Source organism: Juglans regia, chromosome 8 (assembly GCF_001411555.2).
Source record: "Juglans regia cultivar Chandler chromosome 8, Walnut 2.0, whole genome shotgun sequence".
NCBI lineage: Eukaryota > Viridiplantae > Streptophyta > Magnoliopsida > Fagales > Juglandaceae > Juglans > Juglans regia.
In genome coordinates, this window is record NC_049908.1 from 19685153 (window position 1) to 19704232 (window position 19080).

General features: G+C 36.9%; 1 protein-coding gene across 1 annotated transcript; it reads right to left on the reverse strand.

Moving 5' to 3' along the window:
* Positions 1–12063: 12063 nt before the first annotated feature.
* LOC108991326 (flavin mononucleotide hydrolase 1, chloroplatic) lies at positions 12064–18528 on the reverse strand. Its single transcript, XM_018965511.2, has 7 exons — positions 18198–18528; positions 17009–17084; positions 15763–15814; positions 13632–13746; positions 13485–13555; positions 12907–12994; positions 12064–12425 (listed from the first exon to the last, which is right to left on the reverse strand). The coding sequence occupies exons 1-7, from the start codon at positions 18425–18427 to the stop codon at positions 12293–12295; spliced, it is 765 nt and encodes a 254-aa protein (XP_018821056.1). The 5' UTR covers positions 18428–18528; the 3' UTR covers positions 12064–12292.
* Positions 18529–19080: the final 552 nt, after the last annotated feature.

The window sequence follows — 19080 nt, forward strand, 5'->3', positions numbered from 1 at the left end:
TGAAAAGTTGGTTTCTGAATATGGAATGTTTGAAAAGTCGCTCTGATTTTCTGATAATATGTATTTTTTTAGATTTGCATATTGATACTGAAATATTTTGTTTCTGCATTTTGAACTCTGTGAAAATGCTCATGTTTACACACTAGTATATGTCCTCTGCTTACTAAGTTGTTGATAACTCACCCCTTATCTCCAATTATTTTTCAGATAATTTTTGAATAGACCAGCTAAGGATCAGGATTATGGAGCATCGGTGAGATGATTATTTTAAGTATAGTGGATTACTCATTGAAGATTTCTGAGAAGTGGCAGATTTTATTAAGAGACTTTGTAGTATTCTGATGATGTTATATTTTGGAGTCTATAAATATATTGATGAATTGTGAGTTTTAAGTTATAGGGAGTAACTCTTCGATCCCTGCGGGACCGGGGTGTTACACTTTTGAAAATGATCAAGTGCATAAGTCAAGTTCTGGTCAAGTCATATGTCAAGTACATGTCCATGCACGCATTTCATGATATACATCTTGTATGCTTGTATTAACTATTGTATGTTGTGTGTTTACTTGTTGAGATTTTTTGAAATCTCATTGTGGTAGTTTCCACTACCATTCTCCATCCTTAATGGTAGAAGTTGTGACAGGACCAAGAGTAGCGAGTCATGATGATGACCAAGGCTAAGGATGTGCTCAACTCAGAGAAAGAATAGATTTAGTCATGACCGACTTGGACATAGCTAAGAGTAGAAGGATGCTTTAATGATTTCTTTGTTAAGGTTTATTTAGACAATACTTGTTATGTTAAAGTGTAAACAAGGAGTTTGATACACCATTGCTAAGAAGTGTGATTTAAGTCTATGAATGAAGAAGCTGGGATATTAGTTTACATGCCTTATGCACCCACTAGCGTTAGGCGCTTCCATGCTTCAGCATTCTTTGAAAAGAATCCATTCAAGGCTCGTCGACGGTACTTTGTCGACCCAGAGGTTACCACTCCATTTTTAAGCACTCCAAAGTGGACAGAGGAGTTCCACTAAGACATTCCCCCGTCCTAGCACTTGAGGTCGTGATAAAACTTCTAAAATTTTTCTTTGAAAACATTTTATTTGAGAAAATTTTTTGAAAACGCTTTCTTTGAAAACACTTTCCCCAAATGCATGTGACATGAGACTTATAACATGCTTACTTATACTCGACATAAACATATAAATGCCATGCATAAATTAACCAAGCATAACATTTCCATTTCATAGTATGATAACATAAACCATAAGAGATATCAAACCATATACATGGAATCATGAAAACTTGCTTAGGCCAAAACTCATAGACACAAAAACATGAAGATTCATCACATTAACATTTTCCAAACCTCAAGCATATATTATAGAATCAAAACATAATAAACTAAGACAAGAAATCAGAGGTTTTTGACTAAGTCTGAAACTTCCAAAGCATGTTTAAATCGAAACATCATGTTGCATAAACCATCAACCTCAATCAAGTGAAAGCCGAAACTCATAGGCATATTTCATGGTATTTTCATCACAAATCCGAAACATATAATTCCTTCCTTAGAGTTACTCAAGATCATATTAGCATATTTAAACAAACAACCAAGAGATAACAAACAAAGCAATCAAAAATCATGGAAGGATTTACACAAGTATATACAAGTATTAACCAAGAGTAAGTTGAGTGTATACTTACAAAAATCCACGTAAAAAAATACTAGCAAGCTGTAAATCCGAACATACTATATTAGAAAGAGTATCTAAAACTCTATCTCATATTCATGAGTGTGTGTGTGGATTTCTAGGGCATCACTTGGTCTTAAATAATTCAGCTTCTAGGTTTTTAGGTTAAAACCCCTTCATTTCACTCATAAGGTAAAACAAAACCTAAAGCAAGTAAAGATACATGTGGTGGTCGAAACATGGAGGATGAACTCCCCTTTACTAATCGGCCTCAAGGGTTTTTCTTGAAAACCCTAAGTTATTTCCAAGAAAATGGTAGAAAGTGTGTGTTCTATCTTTCTCAAAGTCTAATGAGATTTAAATCTCATTTTCGGATTGAGAAATGACTTGTGTGTGTGCAAGACTTAGAGGAAACTGATCCTTACCTTGCTAATCCTTAGTAGTGCCGAAATCTCTTCTCTTGCAAGGATTCACCTTGTTTGGTTGGAAAGAAAATACAAGAAAATGAGGGAACTTTCAAATGAACATGGGAGAATTGTGTGGAAAGAGTGAGAGCTAATGCAAATCCGAAAAAAATGCAAGGGAAAAGCCCCTTGGCGTGAACCCTTCTCTTTTTATAGGAGACCCTTCACTTCCCTTGTTGGTTGCATCCAAAGTCCTTGCATGGATGATAAGTGGTAAGGTTTTTTCTTCCCCCTTTCCTTTTTGCCGAAATGCCTCTTGGAGTTCTCCACTTAGATTGCATTGGGAATGGACATTTTGGGGGGTCGCGTGTAGGATTTCTCCTCCTTGGCCGAAATTCCTTCTCTCCGCTTTATGCCACTCATTTCCTTAGACAAGTAAATATCTCTTCATTGGTAGTTTGATAAAACAATACATGTCTTTTCCTATTCCGAACAAGTAACTCTTGGCATGGAAGACAAGTGGCATTGGGCATGTGCCATAGCCATAGCCCTCCTTTCCATTTTCCTTTCCCAAGATGTTGCTTCATCTTCCAAGTACTCATTTCCTAGGTGACCTTTCATATACCATTGGTCTAAGATACACTAAGTGACAAGTGGCAAGTGAATGGGATGCTTGGGAGTGTGCTAGCCGAAACCCTAAGGGTAAACTTGTCCTTGATACAAAAGTCTATTCACAAAATCTTCTAGAAACTTAGTGCATGCTTGACACATAGCAAAAGCTAGCTAAATTCGAAATCCTATATACCTCCCTTCAGTTTCCTATGCAAAACTTCTAGTAAAGCTCCATTTCATTTCCCTAGGCTTCCCTTTCTAAGAAACCTACATTGGAACTCGAATTCTGGACAAAAAAAAAAAACAATGGGCTAGGCGTGTAAGCTAATCTTGGTGCCTTCGTACACCTCTCTTTCCCCCTTAACCCACTATCAAGACTAGATTCAAGGTGTAACATTCTCATGATACATAGCACCATTGACTTAGAATTGGATCATGGGCCTAAACTATTAGACCTAGGTTTCTAAATAGGGCCAAAATTTCAAAATAAACTAGGGTCACTCTCCTCTTGGACTCAAGTTACCACATCAAAGGTTCTAAGGCCTTCCAAGGTAACTAAGGCTCCTAAAATGCTATGGCAACCTAAAATGAATTCTAAGAGCCAAGCCTAGACAAAACTCTGGTCATCACAAATTTGGGAGTTATAAGGTTCTAGGCCTTTCTTGAAGGACATTAGAAATAAGGCCCAATATAATGGACTTAAGCCATTGGGCCTAACTTAGTAAGATTAAAAGTCATTGGCCCAACCTATGAAAGATCTAAGATTGGAACCCAACCTAGTAGGCCTTTGAGTCCATAGGTAGGCCCCACAAATCTAGATATAAGGTCCATACAATAATCCACACCAAAGCCCACAATCAAGGCTTACACAAATGGCCCAACAAGCCCAACCCCGGAGGCCCAAAGCCTTGTTTTTTATTTCATCCTTCCAAATGAGGCCCACATACACCATACCATTGATTTTCCTTAAATCCGATGTGAACCACACACCCCTAGGGTTCCCTTCCAACCATGGTTAAGCTTCTAACTTGAGTTAAGAAGTACGATTTATCTCACCCATGAATAGTAACCTCAAAACTATGATTTTTGCATAGTTTTCTTTAATTTTTTTTTTCACTTATGATCCAAGATTTTTGGTTTTTATTATTTATTTTCATTGTTCTTAGACTAACCTAGAAGGTTAGGCTTGACTCAACACATTTCAATTGGAACTAAGTCATGCAAATGCCCTAATAACCACTAATTGGCACCTTGATGCATCACCATGTGCACTTCATCAAACCAGCCCTAGCCCACGCCATTTCCACCATATTTTCAATTGTAATTGCACCATTCATATCTCACCACATCACTCAAGGTTTATACCTAGCATTGGGCGAAATGGCTCCAAGAAACTAAACCAAAATCCAACTATTTCCTTAGGAAATTTAGTTGGAACCAAACTGAATGACCTTAGTTTCTTCATGAATTTTCTACTCTTCCTTGAGCCCTCTCCACACGCCACCACCTATACCCTCCAATCCCTAAGAGGTCCCTCAAAGAACTCATGAGCTTGTTGGCCATTTTATACCCCAAAGAAATGCTAAACCGATTGACAATAGTAGAAGGTTTCACATGTCACTCGACAACCACCTCCATCTCACTCCCTTCCATGGCATGCTCCTAAATTATCACTTGGCGGCCAATCCCTCCACCTTCCAACACCTGAAAAAGCCATCAAATAAAGTCTTTAGACCTGCAAAACAAAGCCAAGGAAATGAGACAAAAAAGTGATGAAAATTGGTCAACTTTGAAGCCCCCTACCCGTCGGCTACTAGCATGATATCGCCTTGCAATCCATTGCATTTTGTGATGATTTTCTGAACCATGGCAGTACCTGCACTCTTACACAAAAATGCAGAACCTGAATTTGTAGAAAATTATGAGAGTTGGAACACTATTCATCTGCACAAAGATGACACAAGTTGAATCTTTGCTCCTCCACACTCCACTGCCCACTTCCACCAATCCCAAGCCTTCCCTCAAGCCCCTCATCCTCCATGAAGCCCTATAAATACCCCATTCACCTCCTCACTCCCTCACACCACTCCTCAAAGCTTTCTCTTGAGTTCTTGAGAGCCATCCCCTCTTAGTGTGAAGATAGAGTGAAATCGAGTGAGTTTGAGAGTGTTCTTGAAGTGAGTGTGTTTGGGAGCTTGAAGGGCCCTAATTTTGTAAGTAATCTTCCCCATCTTTTGTTAAATGTTATAATGACATATTAGGTTTTAAATTATGGCATGATAATAAGATTTTAATTGAGTTTAATTGAGGTTTATCAAGCTAAGTGCAAACCGGGTCAATTTGGAAGTATTGGATGAATAAATTTCTTTGGGTTGATTTTCTAGCCATGTCATGTCTTAATATGATTTTATATGATTCACTAATATCTTGTGATAATTTTTGAGGTTTAAATTTGAGGTTGAAAGCATGTCATGATAGGTTATAAATTCATATCTTGTGTTCATCATCTAGCATGCGTCGGTTTCCACTAGATGTAAGATTAATTTATGAAGTTTTGATTTAATTGCCTAAGCTTGAGTAATGTAAGAAAAGCCTTGTGATTGGGATAAGAATGAAAACGCATGATTTAATTAGATTTTAAGTATTTCTTTGGTAAGAAAAAGCTAGAAACATCATGCATATGCTTAATGGATGATTTAGTGATGATTTGTCCTTGATTCATACTTTTTAAGTGTTGGGATGAATTTATATGATCTGAATCCAAGTTTTTAAATTGTCCCTAAGGTATATTTATAGTTGCCACTTGATGAAATTTAAGCACAAATGCATCTATAGAGGTTTTAAACTTGAAATCACATATAGGCCGGTTGGGTAAGTTGATTTGAATCTTGAAATTATAAGGACAATAATAATTTAAAATATAGAAAATATGTGGTTGGTGAAATTTGGTAATGCTGGGACTCAAATGCAAATAGTGGAAATTTATGGCCTTAGTGACAATTTTGCAAAGTATAGGGGTAGTTTTGTAAATACTAAAATTTTGAACCCTTTGACTACGAACATCTTCTTTAGTGGTACAAATCCTAACTTAGAATAATTTTGATTACAGCTGCATCGACTCAACTTTGAAGATTTTGTAAGATAGCCTCTAACTCACACTTTAAAAAAAAAAAAAAAAAAAAAAAAGAGTGGAGAGTCACATGTTCAATAGTGACCCCTCCCCATATTTATTAATAAAACAAGTCTCATTTATGGCAGAGGAATACCGTGAAACAAAAAAAGGTTTATAGGAGACCCCAAAAGATCACAACCTAAAAAAAGAAAAACCAACTATAACAAGCCTATATAGCTCAAAAAGGAAAAGAAAGCCACCACAAAAAACCAGACCTAACATCCAAAGAAGGAAGTCCCAAAGAATCCAAACGAAACAGGCCTTTAAGAACCCGAGGCAAATCATAATTATTAAAAAAATCTCATTCAGAACCTGAAGCCCCTTCCTTAGCTAACCAATCCGCCACCCTATTACCTTCACGAAAAACATGCTGGAACCGACAATGAATCATGTAGGATAAATCAACAATTTCCTCCCAAAAATCCTCAAGGAACCACACACCACTTCTCCCTCTGAGCCACCAAGAGATAACCACCATAGAATCCATTTCAACTATCACATTTGAGATATTCAACAATTTGCAAACTCTCAACCCATGAAGGAGTGCCATGAGCTTCGCTTTATTATTAGAACCAAAACCAATATGAGATGCATAAGCTTGGACAAGCCCACCTGAATCATCCCGAATAACCCCACCAATGTCATAGGAACCAAGATTACCAATACTACTACCATCTGTGTTCAATTTATACCACCTCAGCGACGGTTTAACCCACCTTACCACTTTACAACATGGAACTCTCGGAACCACCAGATTTATCCGAAAGGCCTCAAGTATCATGCCATCTCTACGTGACAGACTCCAATTTTGTTTAGCCACATGAGAAAGAGACCCTAACCACACACAAATAGAATGAACAACAAAATTATGCATTTCCAGAATACCTTCCATCCAAGCAAGACATCTCCTCCTCCATAGATGTCAAGTAACAATAATGGGAAGGATGCCAACAATAAAGCCCACCTGCGAAGAGGAGCTAGCACGCCTAAACCAAATCCCAACATTATGTTTCCAAGATCTACCAAGAGGTATACCAAAAAGATTTCCGAAAAAGGACCACTCTTTGTAGAAATTCACCCTCAAAGAGCACATGATTAATATCTTCAATATGACCAATATTACAACAATCACATTTGGATACAATAGGAATACCAATACGGCGTAATCTATCATCCACACTCAAGGCCATAAACCATGTCCTCCAAAAATGGATAGACATTTTTAAGGGAAGACTATTATGCCAAATCTATGCATGCCAATCCATAGGATTACCTCTAATACGAATACAATTCCATGCAAATTTTGTAGAGAAACTACCTGTATCCATAGGAGTCCAAATTAGAACATCCTTCCCATTATTCGACCCAGCTAAAGCAGTTACAATTTCATCCACCTCATCTTGCCCTACTAAATTCTCCAACAACTCAACATCCCAACTATTCGACAACCTTCAATCTTTAACTTTCAAAAGGGGTGAACCCACAACAGGCATATCATTAATCAGTGGACCAGTATCCCTCCATTTGTCATACCAAAACAAAATCTCTCCCTCTCTAAGCTTCCATTTGGAATTATTTAACAACAACGGAATACAATTAGCAACCATTCTCCAAAATCTAGATCCTTTATTAGTTTCTATAAGAGACCACGGCCGCATTCCAACATATTTGGCTTTGAAAAAATTAGACCATAAAGAATTACCTTGAATAAGTTCCAAGCAAAGCGCATATGCAAGGCTTTCTGAATGTCTTGAAGACTTCGTATACTAAGTCCTCCTTCTTCCACAGGATTACAAATCATATTCCAGGCCAACCATTTCCTTTTATCTTGCCCATCAGCTTCTCCCCAAAAGAATGAGCTCATCAATCTTTGAATCTGGGCAGTAGTAACTTGAGGAACCCATAAAACAACAAGAAGATGGATAGTCATACTCGATATAACATGCCTCAAAAGGACAAGTTTTCCTCCCGAAGAAAGAAGCCTCATCTTCCAGCCACTGATCTTTTGCCTCACTTTATTCACCATATCTTCTAAATGAGCCTGTTTCAATCGCCCTCGAATTATCGGCACTCCTAGGTATTTGAAAGGGAAAATCCCTTCCATAAAGCCAGTCTGATGTAAAAGCCACTGCTTGCGCCTATTTGGAATTTTATTAGAACAATACAAAGCAAATTTCTGAACATTAATAGTTTGTCCTGACCACCTCTCATATTGAATCAGAATTTGTTGAAGAACCCGCACCGACCTTTGACTTCCATTAGAAAATACCATGACATCATCAGCATACATCAAGTGAGAGATAATAGGCGTACCTAGGGCCTGAGAGAAAAGTCCAAACTGATTCTCTCGCACACTCGTATGGATCAAACAGGATAGGACCTCTTGTTGAATGATAAACAAATAAGGAGACAGAGGATCACCTTGACGAAGACCTCGACCACCTAAAAAGAAACCCTTAATGGTACCATTCATTATGACCAAATACCAAGGGTTAGAAATACATGAATAAATCAAATCAAAAAATTGAGAGGAAAAACCAAACCTTTGTAATACCAATATCAAAAACCCCCAGTCCACCCGATCATAAGCTTTTGCCATATCCACTTTTAGCATAATATTACCACCATGTATCCTTTTATTAATAGAATGCACCAACTCCTGAGTGAGGCTAATGTTCTCAAAAATACTCCTACCAAGAATAAAGGCTCTTTGCTCCGAAGAAATCAAGCGAGATAATATACTTGTTAATCGAGAGACAATAATCTTGGAGCAAATTTTATAAAACACGGAACCAAGACTGATAGGACGAAACTTATCAAAACATGTTGGCGACTCCATCTTTGGTATAAGAACCAAGTATGAGGCCGTGAAAAATTTAGGAAGCTCCTTAATCATAAAGAATTCCAATACTGCCTTCCAGAAATCAACCTTAACCACCTCCCAACTGCTTTTATAAAAACCCGATCCAAATCCTTCAGGACCCGGAGTACTATGATTTGGATTGGATCATAAGGCCTCAAACACTCCCTCTAAAGTAGGCAGCCGAAGCAAAGAGACATTTTCCTCCTTTAGAATGACTGGATCAATGAGCCCTTCCAGACTAGCTTGTTCGATGGGTGGCTCTCCTCGAAATGAATTTTGAAAAAACTCCACCACCCCTTGGTGTAAGCTTTCCGGGCTCTCATGAACCATCCCATTCGATCTCATTTCCTGCACTCTTTTCCTTCTCTTATTAGCAAGACAAGCATGAAAAAATTTTAAATTGCAATCGCCCTCCAACTTCCATTTTAGCTTAGCCATTTGTGCCAATCTCATCTCTTCCCAACGCCTCCAACTAGCCAGATCCAAGACTGCCTCATGTAGTTCTCTCTCCAAATTTTCCCAATTCTTTTGAAGCTGTTGCTCAATTACCTCAACCTATTTTTCAAGGGCATCAATACGCCTCATAGTGCGGCCAAATACTCTTTTATTCCATTCCCGAAGCATCACCTTTGTTTGTTTTAATTTCCTACTCAAACTCAGTAACGGAGAACCTTCCACCTGTAAACTCCAAGCAGCTCGAACATAATCTAGGAAACCATGATGATCCACCCACATTTGTTGAAAACAAAATGGAGATGGCCCATATGAAAAAGGATCTTTTTTGAAATCAATGAACATGGGGGCATGATCCGAAGTAGACCTCGACAGATAAGAGCAAATAGCATTAGGGAACAAATTAATGAAAGAACTATCCATTAGAGCGCGATCAAGCCGTGCCCATGAACGGGCCAAACTCGACTGCCCATTACACCAAGTGTAAATACTCCCTTTCATAGCCATATCCATAAGCCCCCCCTTGATGAATCGAATCATTAAAATCATCCATAGCAACATTCAGCCGAGGTCTTCCTCTTCTCCTTTCCGAATCATTCAGGATAATATTAAAATCCCCTACAACTACACAAGGCTCTAAGCCCAAATTATTAATGCTAAGATCTTCCCACAGATATCGCCTTTCCACCCAAGAACATTTGGCATAAATCATGTGTATCAAAAACTTCTCCGCACCATTCTCTACAACAACTGAAATAAATTACATTCCCATCCTGACAACTTGTACCTTATGACTACTACTCCAAAAAATCCATATTTTTCCCCCTTCCACTTCATTTGAAATCACCTTATCAAAATTTAGACATCTTGCCAATTTACTAGCACCCTCTAAATTTTGAAAAGGTTCTAATAGAGCAACAATTTTCGGTTTATATCTTCCCACCGACGTCTTTAATCTATTTCTAGAGGTCTCAACCCCTCTAATATTCCATACCAAGATGGAATCAATCATTTAGTAATATTCGAGTTTCGGGAAAGAACCCGAGAAGAATTACGCATTTTAATAAACATCTTTTTTTTATAGCTCTTTTTACCTTCATTCACCTCAGATTCTGTAAAATACTCTTTATCCTGTGAAAACACTTCTGGATGCTATTCTGGTTCCGGTTCCGAAGAACAATTCTCTTCCATCAAGATTTCTTCATCAACTTCCTCATCAGATTCCTCTTCCACCATTGGTTGATTTTGCACTACTATTAGAACATTCACGTTCATAATATTCTGCACTGGTTGATTCTACACTAGTTGATTCACGTCCACAATCCGTGCCGCAAGCATATTTTTATTCACATCCATAGAAAGCACCACTCGACACGCGCCCGTAACATTCCCAGCATAATCTGGGTCATCAACATTTATCATCAATTCCTTTGTAGCCTCTGTTCCGCAATAGGTACCAATGGCAGCACATTATCTGTCACAGGAGGAAGTAATTCAAACATCTGCACTGAGAGATCATCCTTCTCAGATACCAACTGCACCACCTAGTCTACCAACTACACTGAATTATCTTCCTTGTCAGAAACCAGCTGCACATGATCTGTCAATGATACTTCAGTCACCTTCTCCACCCCGGCATTCTCTGTTTCCCTATCCAGCCGCATAAAATTTTCAACAACAGCAGTATTGTTCACAGCAACAAACGAGGGAACTTCCACATTCTCAGAACCATTTTGCTCTACCCCCTAAGCATCAACCAGTATCTTTGTCTCGAAGTGGCCTTTTTTACCAACTTATCTTGTCCCATTCTTGCCAGCCTTTCCAGGATTACACGTCCGCGAGTTATGACCCTGCATATTACAAGAAGAACAATATGCAGGGAGCGTTTCATATATGATTTCTTGCTTTCTACTCGAGGCCAAACCCAGCACCCCAATCCAAAAATGAGTCAGATGGGGTTTTGCAGCATCAACTTCCACACATAATCATGCTCCATCCGTTCTCGTAGCGCAATGAGTCAGATTATCACAGCGAATGAACGTTCCAATAGGCACCATAAGGATATTCAAGAAAGCTTCTTGATAAAAGTTTGGAGGGAGACCAGGCAAAGAAACCCATACCAGGACCTTTGAAGGCTCTGCATCCTCATTAAAATCCAGTGACCATCTGAAAGCACGGTAAAAAATCCGATTAATCTCACAAACCTCCCGAGACAATGCCTTGGTAAAGCCAGCTTCATTAGCCATATGTACGAAGACGTTACGAGGTCACCGCATGGAAGATACTACTGGAATGGCCGTAAGGCCCCAACGACTATGAATGAATGCCCACACAGCATCCAATGAAGGTTGGTTCTTCAAGAAGTTAAGCACAACAGAATAGCGGAAAGGCTCCGCTGACTGTGAAATCTCTTTAGAAAACTGGAAATAAACCTCTCCTTCCACCATCTTCGGAGGTCTGGGCACAAGGACCATCTCAGATATGGGTTGAGAGACGGCACCCACCAGGTCAACAAAGGAAGGCCGCCCAGTGCCAACATCTGCGGCTGCCATGCAGCCTCACATAAAATAAGTTACACTTTGATAACTTATTTATGATTTATGTATAAATGTCACATTCATAATATGAATGTCTTTTTGAGCATGAAACATTTATATAATACATTGAATACTTGCTTAAATGACATAATCAATTTTCATCATTTGAGCATGTTATATAAAATTTTCATTTTCACATGAAGAAAACTTTACAAACGCATGTCTTGAAAAACATTTTCAAGTATAACATGAAAATATAAATTTTGTCGCGAACCCAAAGCCTATGATGGGAAATTACCTTAGTGAAAGTCATTTGTTTCATTTTTATTTTTTGAAAAGGCATAACATTTCTTTGCATGACGTGTAAATGATGGTAGGAATGTATTGAAGGATTTGCATCCTATCATTTCACAAGTATAATTACTCGTTATTCTCATCTCTTCATAGATTACCTGTACCCTATATAGTCTATAAAAAACCAAAACTAATGTAACGAATCAAGTTATTAGAATCATGAGTACTGAGAAATCAGGTGTGTTCCTTTACAAGCTTGGGCTAGTCCTGACGGTGATTTTCTTCTACTGAGATGTCAATTCCCATCGAAGAGAGATCTTGAAGCAGTAAATTTGTGTTCTTGAAATGTAGACCAACAATGCCGACTTCCGCAGCGGCTTCTACATTTTTCAACCTGTGATGGACCCATCATGGAAATTGAGAAAATAATCAAATCTGGTTTTGTACAATGACTCTTGTGACAGGAAGCATTAAGAATACCATAAAATATAAATTTGCATTTTCCAATTGGTCATAACAAGGAAACAGAATATAGGGCTTGTGGATAAGACTAGTGGTATACATCAATTTCTTGCGCTATTTGGTGCAAAATTAAATCTCCTATCCTATGGCAATTTGATATGTCCTACCATGGGTTCAGCTAGGAGACCAGACTAACACAGTTTATACCCGACTGCTCCTTGATGGTCTATCAGTCAGACAAACTATAATAATCCTAGTTAGTTCCCAAACTCCAAAACATCACAATCCCTTTACATGATTTTGATCATACAAAAGATTGAGACAAGAATAACCAAAGCACACCAAATGTATGTAAAAGTAGACATCCCATCACAAAAACAGTCCAACACTAAAAAAAATATTAAGAATACAACCTATCATCGATGAAGATACAGTTTTCCGAATTAACTTCAAGCTGGCTCAAAACATCCAAATAGAAATCAGGATCAGGCTTCCTCTTTCCTGAAACATATGGTAAAAAGGATCATTCTCACAAGTGATGGCAATGTCCATGTAGTAGGTGTCCTGCTCTCTTCATATATGAACATCTACGATTCTACCGGAGAAAATCTTTTGCTTTGGAGTCTTGGACTAAACCAGATCAGCCTCAAAGGATAACAAAAATCCTTCATCTCAATAAGTGAAAAATTTTATTTACAATTAAATGAAGGGTGTTTTTGTAAAATAACCTAAAAACAATTATAAAAGTTTCGTCATTTTACCAAAATACTCCTATTTTAAAATATAGCCGTGAAAAGTGTTGTGTGCCTATCATCACACTTACAATAATAATAATAATAATTCACTCAACAAGATAGCATTGGATGTAGACACATACTCATGCATTATTCAGCCATACAGTCAACACACACACACGAGTGCATTGTGCGTGCGCACGCGGGAGAGAGAGAGAGAGAGAGAGAGAGAGAGAGAGCCAAACCATTGCACATACCATTTATACATGAACAAAATGTCCATGACAAATATCTTGAAACTTTTAACTTGTCCTCAATCATTTTGTACCTACAAAACAAGATTTCTTGAAAAGAGTATCCTCTTAAAATGGATATAAAATCATTATATAAAAATCTTATCGTACCAGATTGGGTAGTTTGTGAAAGCGTGAATTTCATATTTGCTTTGTTTTAAAGTGTGAAGCAATTCTTCAACACCTTCAATGTAGGAATATCCCCTTCTCATACAATTTTTCAGACCTACGACAACATATGAACGTGACCTTCACAAGATCAGCAAGAGTGTTAATAATATGCAGCATGTTCTAGGAGTATGCATTTTAAATTATTGACATAATAAAAAATGTGATTGCTCCTAAGTGGGTCTAAGAAATTCACACACCCAATGAGAATCTGCTCAAAGAGCATGTTGACAAGGAAAAATCACAAACCAACTGAGCTTGGTGATCCTCCAATCAAGTTACAGTCAATAACAAAAGAAAAAAACAATTGAGATAATCATAAAAGCAAATCTCATGATACATAAAACTTGCAATAACCTGGGAAGCAATACATATTCAACAATCACCTCTCAACCGAGACAAATTCAAAAGGGAATTGCATGTGGTACTCTTCTCAGAAACAAAGGGTGGAAAACACTTTTGCAAATTCATGCTCATTCAAACATGTTGACCTTCAAAGGATGCATTGGTAAAACGACAACTTCGTAAGACCTACCCAATCCCAACAATTAAAAAAATCTTTCTGATAGGTAACAATTTGAGAAACTAAGGCATATTTTCAGGACATGTTTTTAACTGTTATATGACCAAACTAAAAGACTCTCAAATAATATTTCCTTGAACAGCTTTCCGAAGCAACAAAATTATATAGTGTTTGATTGATAATTGTATGATGCCCTAGCGTTTCATACTCCCACTATGTAAAGGGAAGAGTTATAAAATATCATTGGAGCACACTGTTGTGCGAAATATTTCAATACTAATTGTATCACCATACCATTTCGAGATTATAATAACAAACACACACACACATATTTGTATATATATTTGAATGGAAAAGGATGCAGGCTTGATTGCTAAGCCTTTCCCCCTTCCTCTGTGCTTCCATTGCAAGGGAGGGTAGAGAACCTTGTCGCTAGGGTGGATTCCCGAGAGGAGTAGAAGGGTGGATCCTCCCCCCAAAAAAAACAAAAAAAACCCAAAAACAATTTGAACCATAATGGCCCTCTCAAGGCATTTTTTGGGATTTTCTTTTTTGTTTTTGTGTAGATCTAGTGGAGTGGACACATGCCAAGATTTTATTGGGCATCTTGATGATTTTAAGAAAAACTGGTTATCTTGAAACCATTAAATAGTTAGATACACTTTTTACCCACAAGCTATTAGGAGTTTTACACTTACGTTTTTAGCTTTAAACCTCTACAAAAATTGACACATTGTAATTCAAACTACAAGGAAATGACAAATAGCACTCTCTGTTCAAGTATGAACACTAAGATGGCGAAAAACAGGTTACATGGTACAGTCTAAACAGAAGTGCTATTTCATAATAAGTGGGGTAGTTGGAGAGTACCACTGTCAGTTTCTAGAAAAGTGTGAAACAACTAAAAAATTTATGGGTGAAAACATATTAAACAATAAATAAATAAAAAACGGAAACCAATACATCCAAATGTAACTCCTTGTCTTCATTTCCCATTCAAAATTCAAAAACCAAAAAACACAAAACAACAAAAGTCAGTCCCAAACAAGCATGTTATTTTTAAACTTATCCTATGATTCGACTACTATTTTTGGGAGTTTATATTGTACTTCTTTTGACAACTTGATTTCTACCTTCAATTACACATCTTTAGGGTATTGTTTTGTCTTCTTGTGTATTTAGGTCTCACATTTATCAATAAAATTTTCAAATTGCATGCCAAAAAGATTTTAAGGAGGCCAGAAAACTATCAATTCCAACATGCACAAGATTTTATGGAGGGGCAAGGAAAGTGTACCAAAATACAATGAGGTTCGGTATTTAATTTTCAATACTCATAAATAAGTGTAACCACATATAGTTTACAATTTGTACCACACATTATATTGAAAGTTGAGGTGGCATCACTGGTAAACCACCCCTTGCCCTACCACCCCAAATATTTAGCATTGTTCTAGTCACATAAGTACTGTAAATCTGTAATAAAGAACGATGAAATCAAAACAAAAGTGGTGATTGCTGCAAAGTAAGAAAAGAAATATTCTCACCAACCTTCTAAATCGAAAGATCTGCCATCTTTAAAAAATATTCTGGAAAGCTCCACCTATATTTTGTAGTAATAAAGATTATATGAAGTACGTAGAAAATGAGAGAATACGTACAAAAATATCAGGAAAATCTCCTGAAGAAATATATGGAAAAGAATCACAATACTAAGCATAAGGAAGTAGGTAATACGCAAAAAGAATAGCTCTTTACGTAACATTTATGCATACATCAGCAGTAAAAATTTAAAGATATAATGAAAGCTAGATCAAATATTGAATTTTCTCTCTTTTCATCTTCAATAGACACGATCAATTTCCTCACATAATGACAAAAAATGGCTATAATGTACCTTGATGAACCTTGACAAGCACTGCTTAGGTTGAGATGGTGGAGATAGGGAAATAAATATAGTATGAAGAGAAAGCTCGATGGGAGAACTTGGGGAGTTTTTCTTTAATACTTTGTGTTTTTGGGCTAAGGCTCTTATATTGAATGGAGATAATCTTCATGATTTGTTTTTAGACTTTTCTAGTTTCTAGCTGGTGTTTTCTCTTGTATACTTCATGTGTACTTAGGCTATGCCTACTTACTTGGTAATAAAATTCTCTTATTACTTATCAAAAAAATATAGTCTGAAGAGAATTAAGTGGCCACATCAACTCACAATTAGATGTCGTGTTAGATAAAGGGTCTGAGTAACTTATTCCATAAAGCTGAAAAAATGATATTACATGGACTCCTGATTCATATTTGAATTTATTATCCAAATGTTAATACATTAGTGCTGTTCTTAGATCCAATTCGACATCTTCACCTGCATTGAAAGTATTGACAAAACTAGTTTTTCGGTGCTTTGATGTTGCAGATTAGGCAGTGTTTTTCTGTGATTATATCTAAAGCCACAATCAAAGAAACCCAAGAGAACATTAAATGTGCTAAAAAATGAAAATATATATATATCACCCAAATTTGTAGTGCGTGTGAACATAGGTTATAATTCCAAGAAATCTTCAATATGAAGAGCCTAATTGCACACTGTCCTATTGCCCCCCACCCCACAAAACAGCCTACTGTATGCTTCTTTTCCTTTAGAACTTACTACAAATGCAACAACAAGAAAAAAGTATAAAGATCATTTCAAAAAGAATGGGAGTCTTATTTTTATACAAATCACTAATAAAGGGTGTCGGAGGTAGTGAAGATCTTAAAAACCATACTTTTCTAAACCAATGACCAGTTATGAGCATACCTCATCAATCATCCCCTTCTCAAACTCAATCCATGCAGTCGGGTGCTTGCATTCTATAAGTTCCTTCAATGACATTCTGAGCATAAAATCTGAATCTGATTATCTTAGTAATAGTATAAACAAATTAATCAACAGCTTTTGGAAGAATTCATCGAAGACAGAATTATCTGAGAAAAGAGTGCTTTTAACCTCAGTTAGGGTGGGACAACGATTATGTGTCAGGTTCTTCTTAGAAGCCTATAAAGAGTCTGTTAGCATCTTAACTCAAATGAGTTACAACATGTAATACCCAGCACCCATGAGTCCAGTAAATTATTTGGGTTGTGATTATTGCCATGCATGATTAATGTCATTGCTCTTACCATTAACAGTTATGCATATTCTTGTTATAGTCACAAAACTATTCTGTAGTAATTCATGCACTTATTTTTGCCTTACCACTAGAGGGATAATTGTCAAACATTTCATTTTATGAGGCCCTCTGATATTTTGTGGTAGTTCTACAAATCCGTTAAAGCACATAACGGTCTATAAGAAGTTTTTGGCTAAATCCGTAGGGGCTGGAGGAACTTCTCGGAAGTGAGCTTGGGGCCATGGAAATTGAAACTCCATTAGCCTCCATAGCCAATTTACAACAACTGAATTACACGATATCAATACAAGACAATGAGCATCATGAAATGTAGAAAATGGCTAAAGTCCCTCTTATAACAAGTCTAATGTCAGGCAAGCAGATGAAATTGAATTCTTTATAAACTTCTAATAAAGTTTCTTTCATTCCCCAGAAAACATATTCAAGCTTATCTCCACTTCAAGCATGTAGCCTCAAACAATTCCCTGGTGCATTTAAGGGCAGCTAAAACTTAACGATACTCGGTCAGTAAACTTCACTCGTATGAATTAAACATTCCTTTTTACGTAAGTAATGAATTCAACTTATTTTACAAGAATATTACGCGTTCATTGCACCCAATAACCATGTCTTCGAAAGTAAACCCGACCGACCCCATCTTGGATCCCAAGAAAAGAAATAAAACTAATTAAACAGAGCCGAGTTTAGTATAAATCCCATTTCTCAGCCCAAAGAACAATGCAAACAACATAATGTTTGAGCAACCAAATAACAAAGAAGAAGAATCACCGGACTCCGGAAACGGGGTCAAAGAGAAAATTGAGTAGATTTGAGTACCCGAAGAAGGCAGGAACGTCGTGGTAAAAAGGATCGCGAACAAGGGTGTCCATGATGTCAAAGAGCAGTATAGGAAGCCTTCTATTAGTACTTCCAGCTGAGGCAGAGAGAGAGGCATTGGAGCGGACATTTAGGGACATTTTCGCTCGTTTAGGATATGGGTATGCTGGGGATTGAGAGGATTTTAGAAGGAAGGCGGAGACGTTTGGTACTCTAAACGTGAGAGCCATTATCAGAAATGCAAAATGGGCTTGGCAAGCCACATATAAACAACGTCAAAACTCCAATTGAATGAGGAAAACTCGTATGTGGGTGGACTAAACAATCTACTATTCCCACGAGACACCGGTGTCGATTTGTAATTTATATTCAGGAAAGTGCTATTTCTCAAGCTAGGGTTTTTGTTTTTAATTTTTTGTTTTATTTAATAATTAATAATTTTTTATTTTTAAATATGACATAAAATGAAATGAAATAATATAATATGAGAATTTATCTCAATCCTGCCCTAAATCATAAACTATTTTTCGGACTAATGATACCCATTTTCTTTTCAAAATACAAAAATTTCTAACTTTGCACTCCTCTCTATCCTAGGTTCATCCCTATATATATATATATATATATATATATATATATATAATATTTATAATTTTATTTAAAAAAAAACATTTATCTATAATCAGTCGAATGAGTTGACTTATAATCGCCCTAGTCAACTCATATCTAACCCATTCAGTATCCATATTTGAAAATGCAAAACTTTAATTCTATTCTTTCTTGTCATGTTGTTTAACGAGTCATATATGTTGATATTATGTTTCGCAAGCCTGGACAAATCCATGTAGGTAATATTATGATGTGAATATTTTGGAGCTCCCGA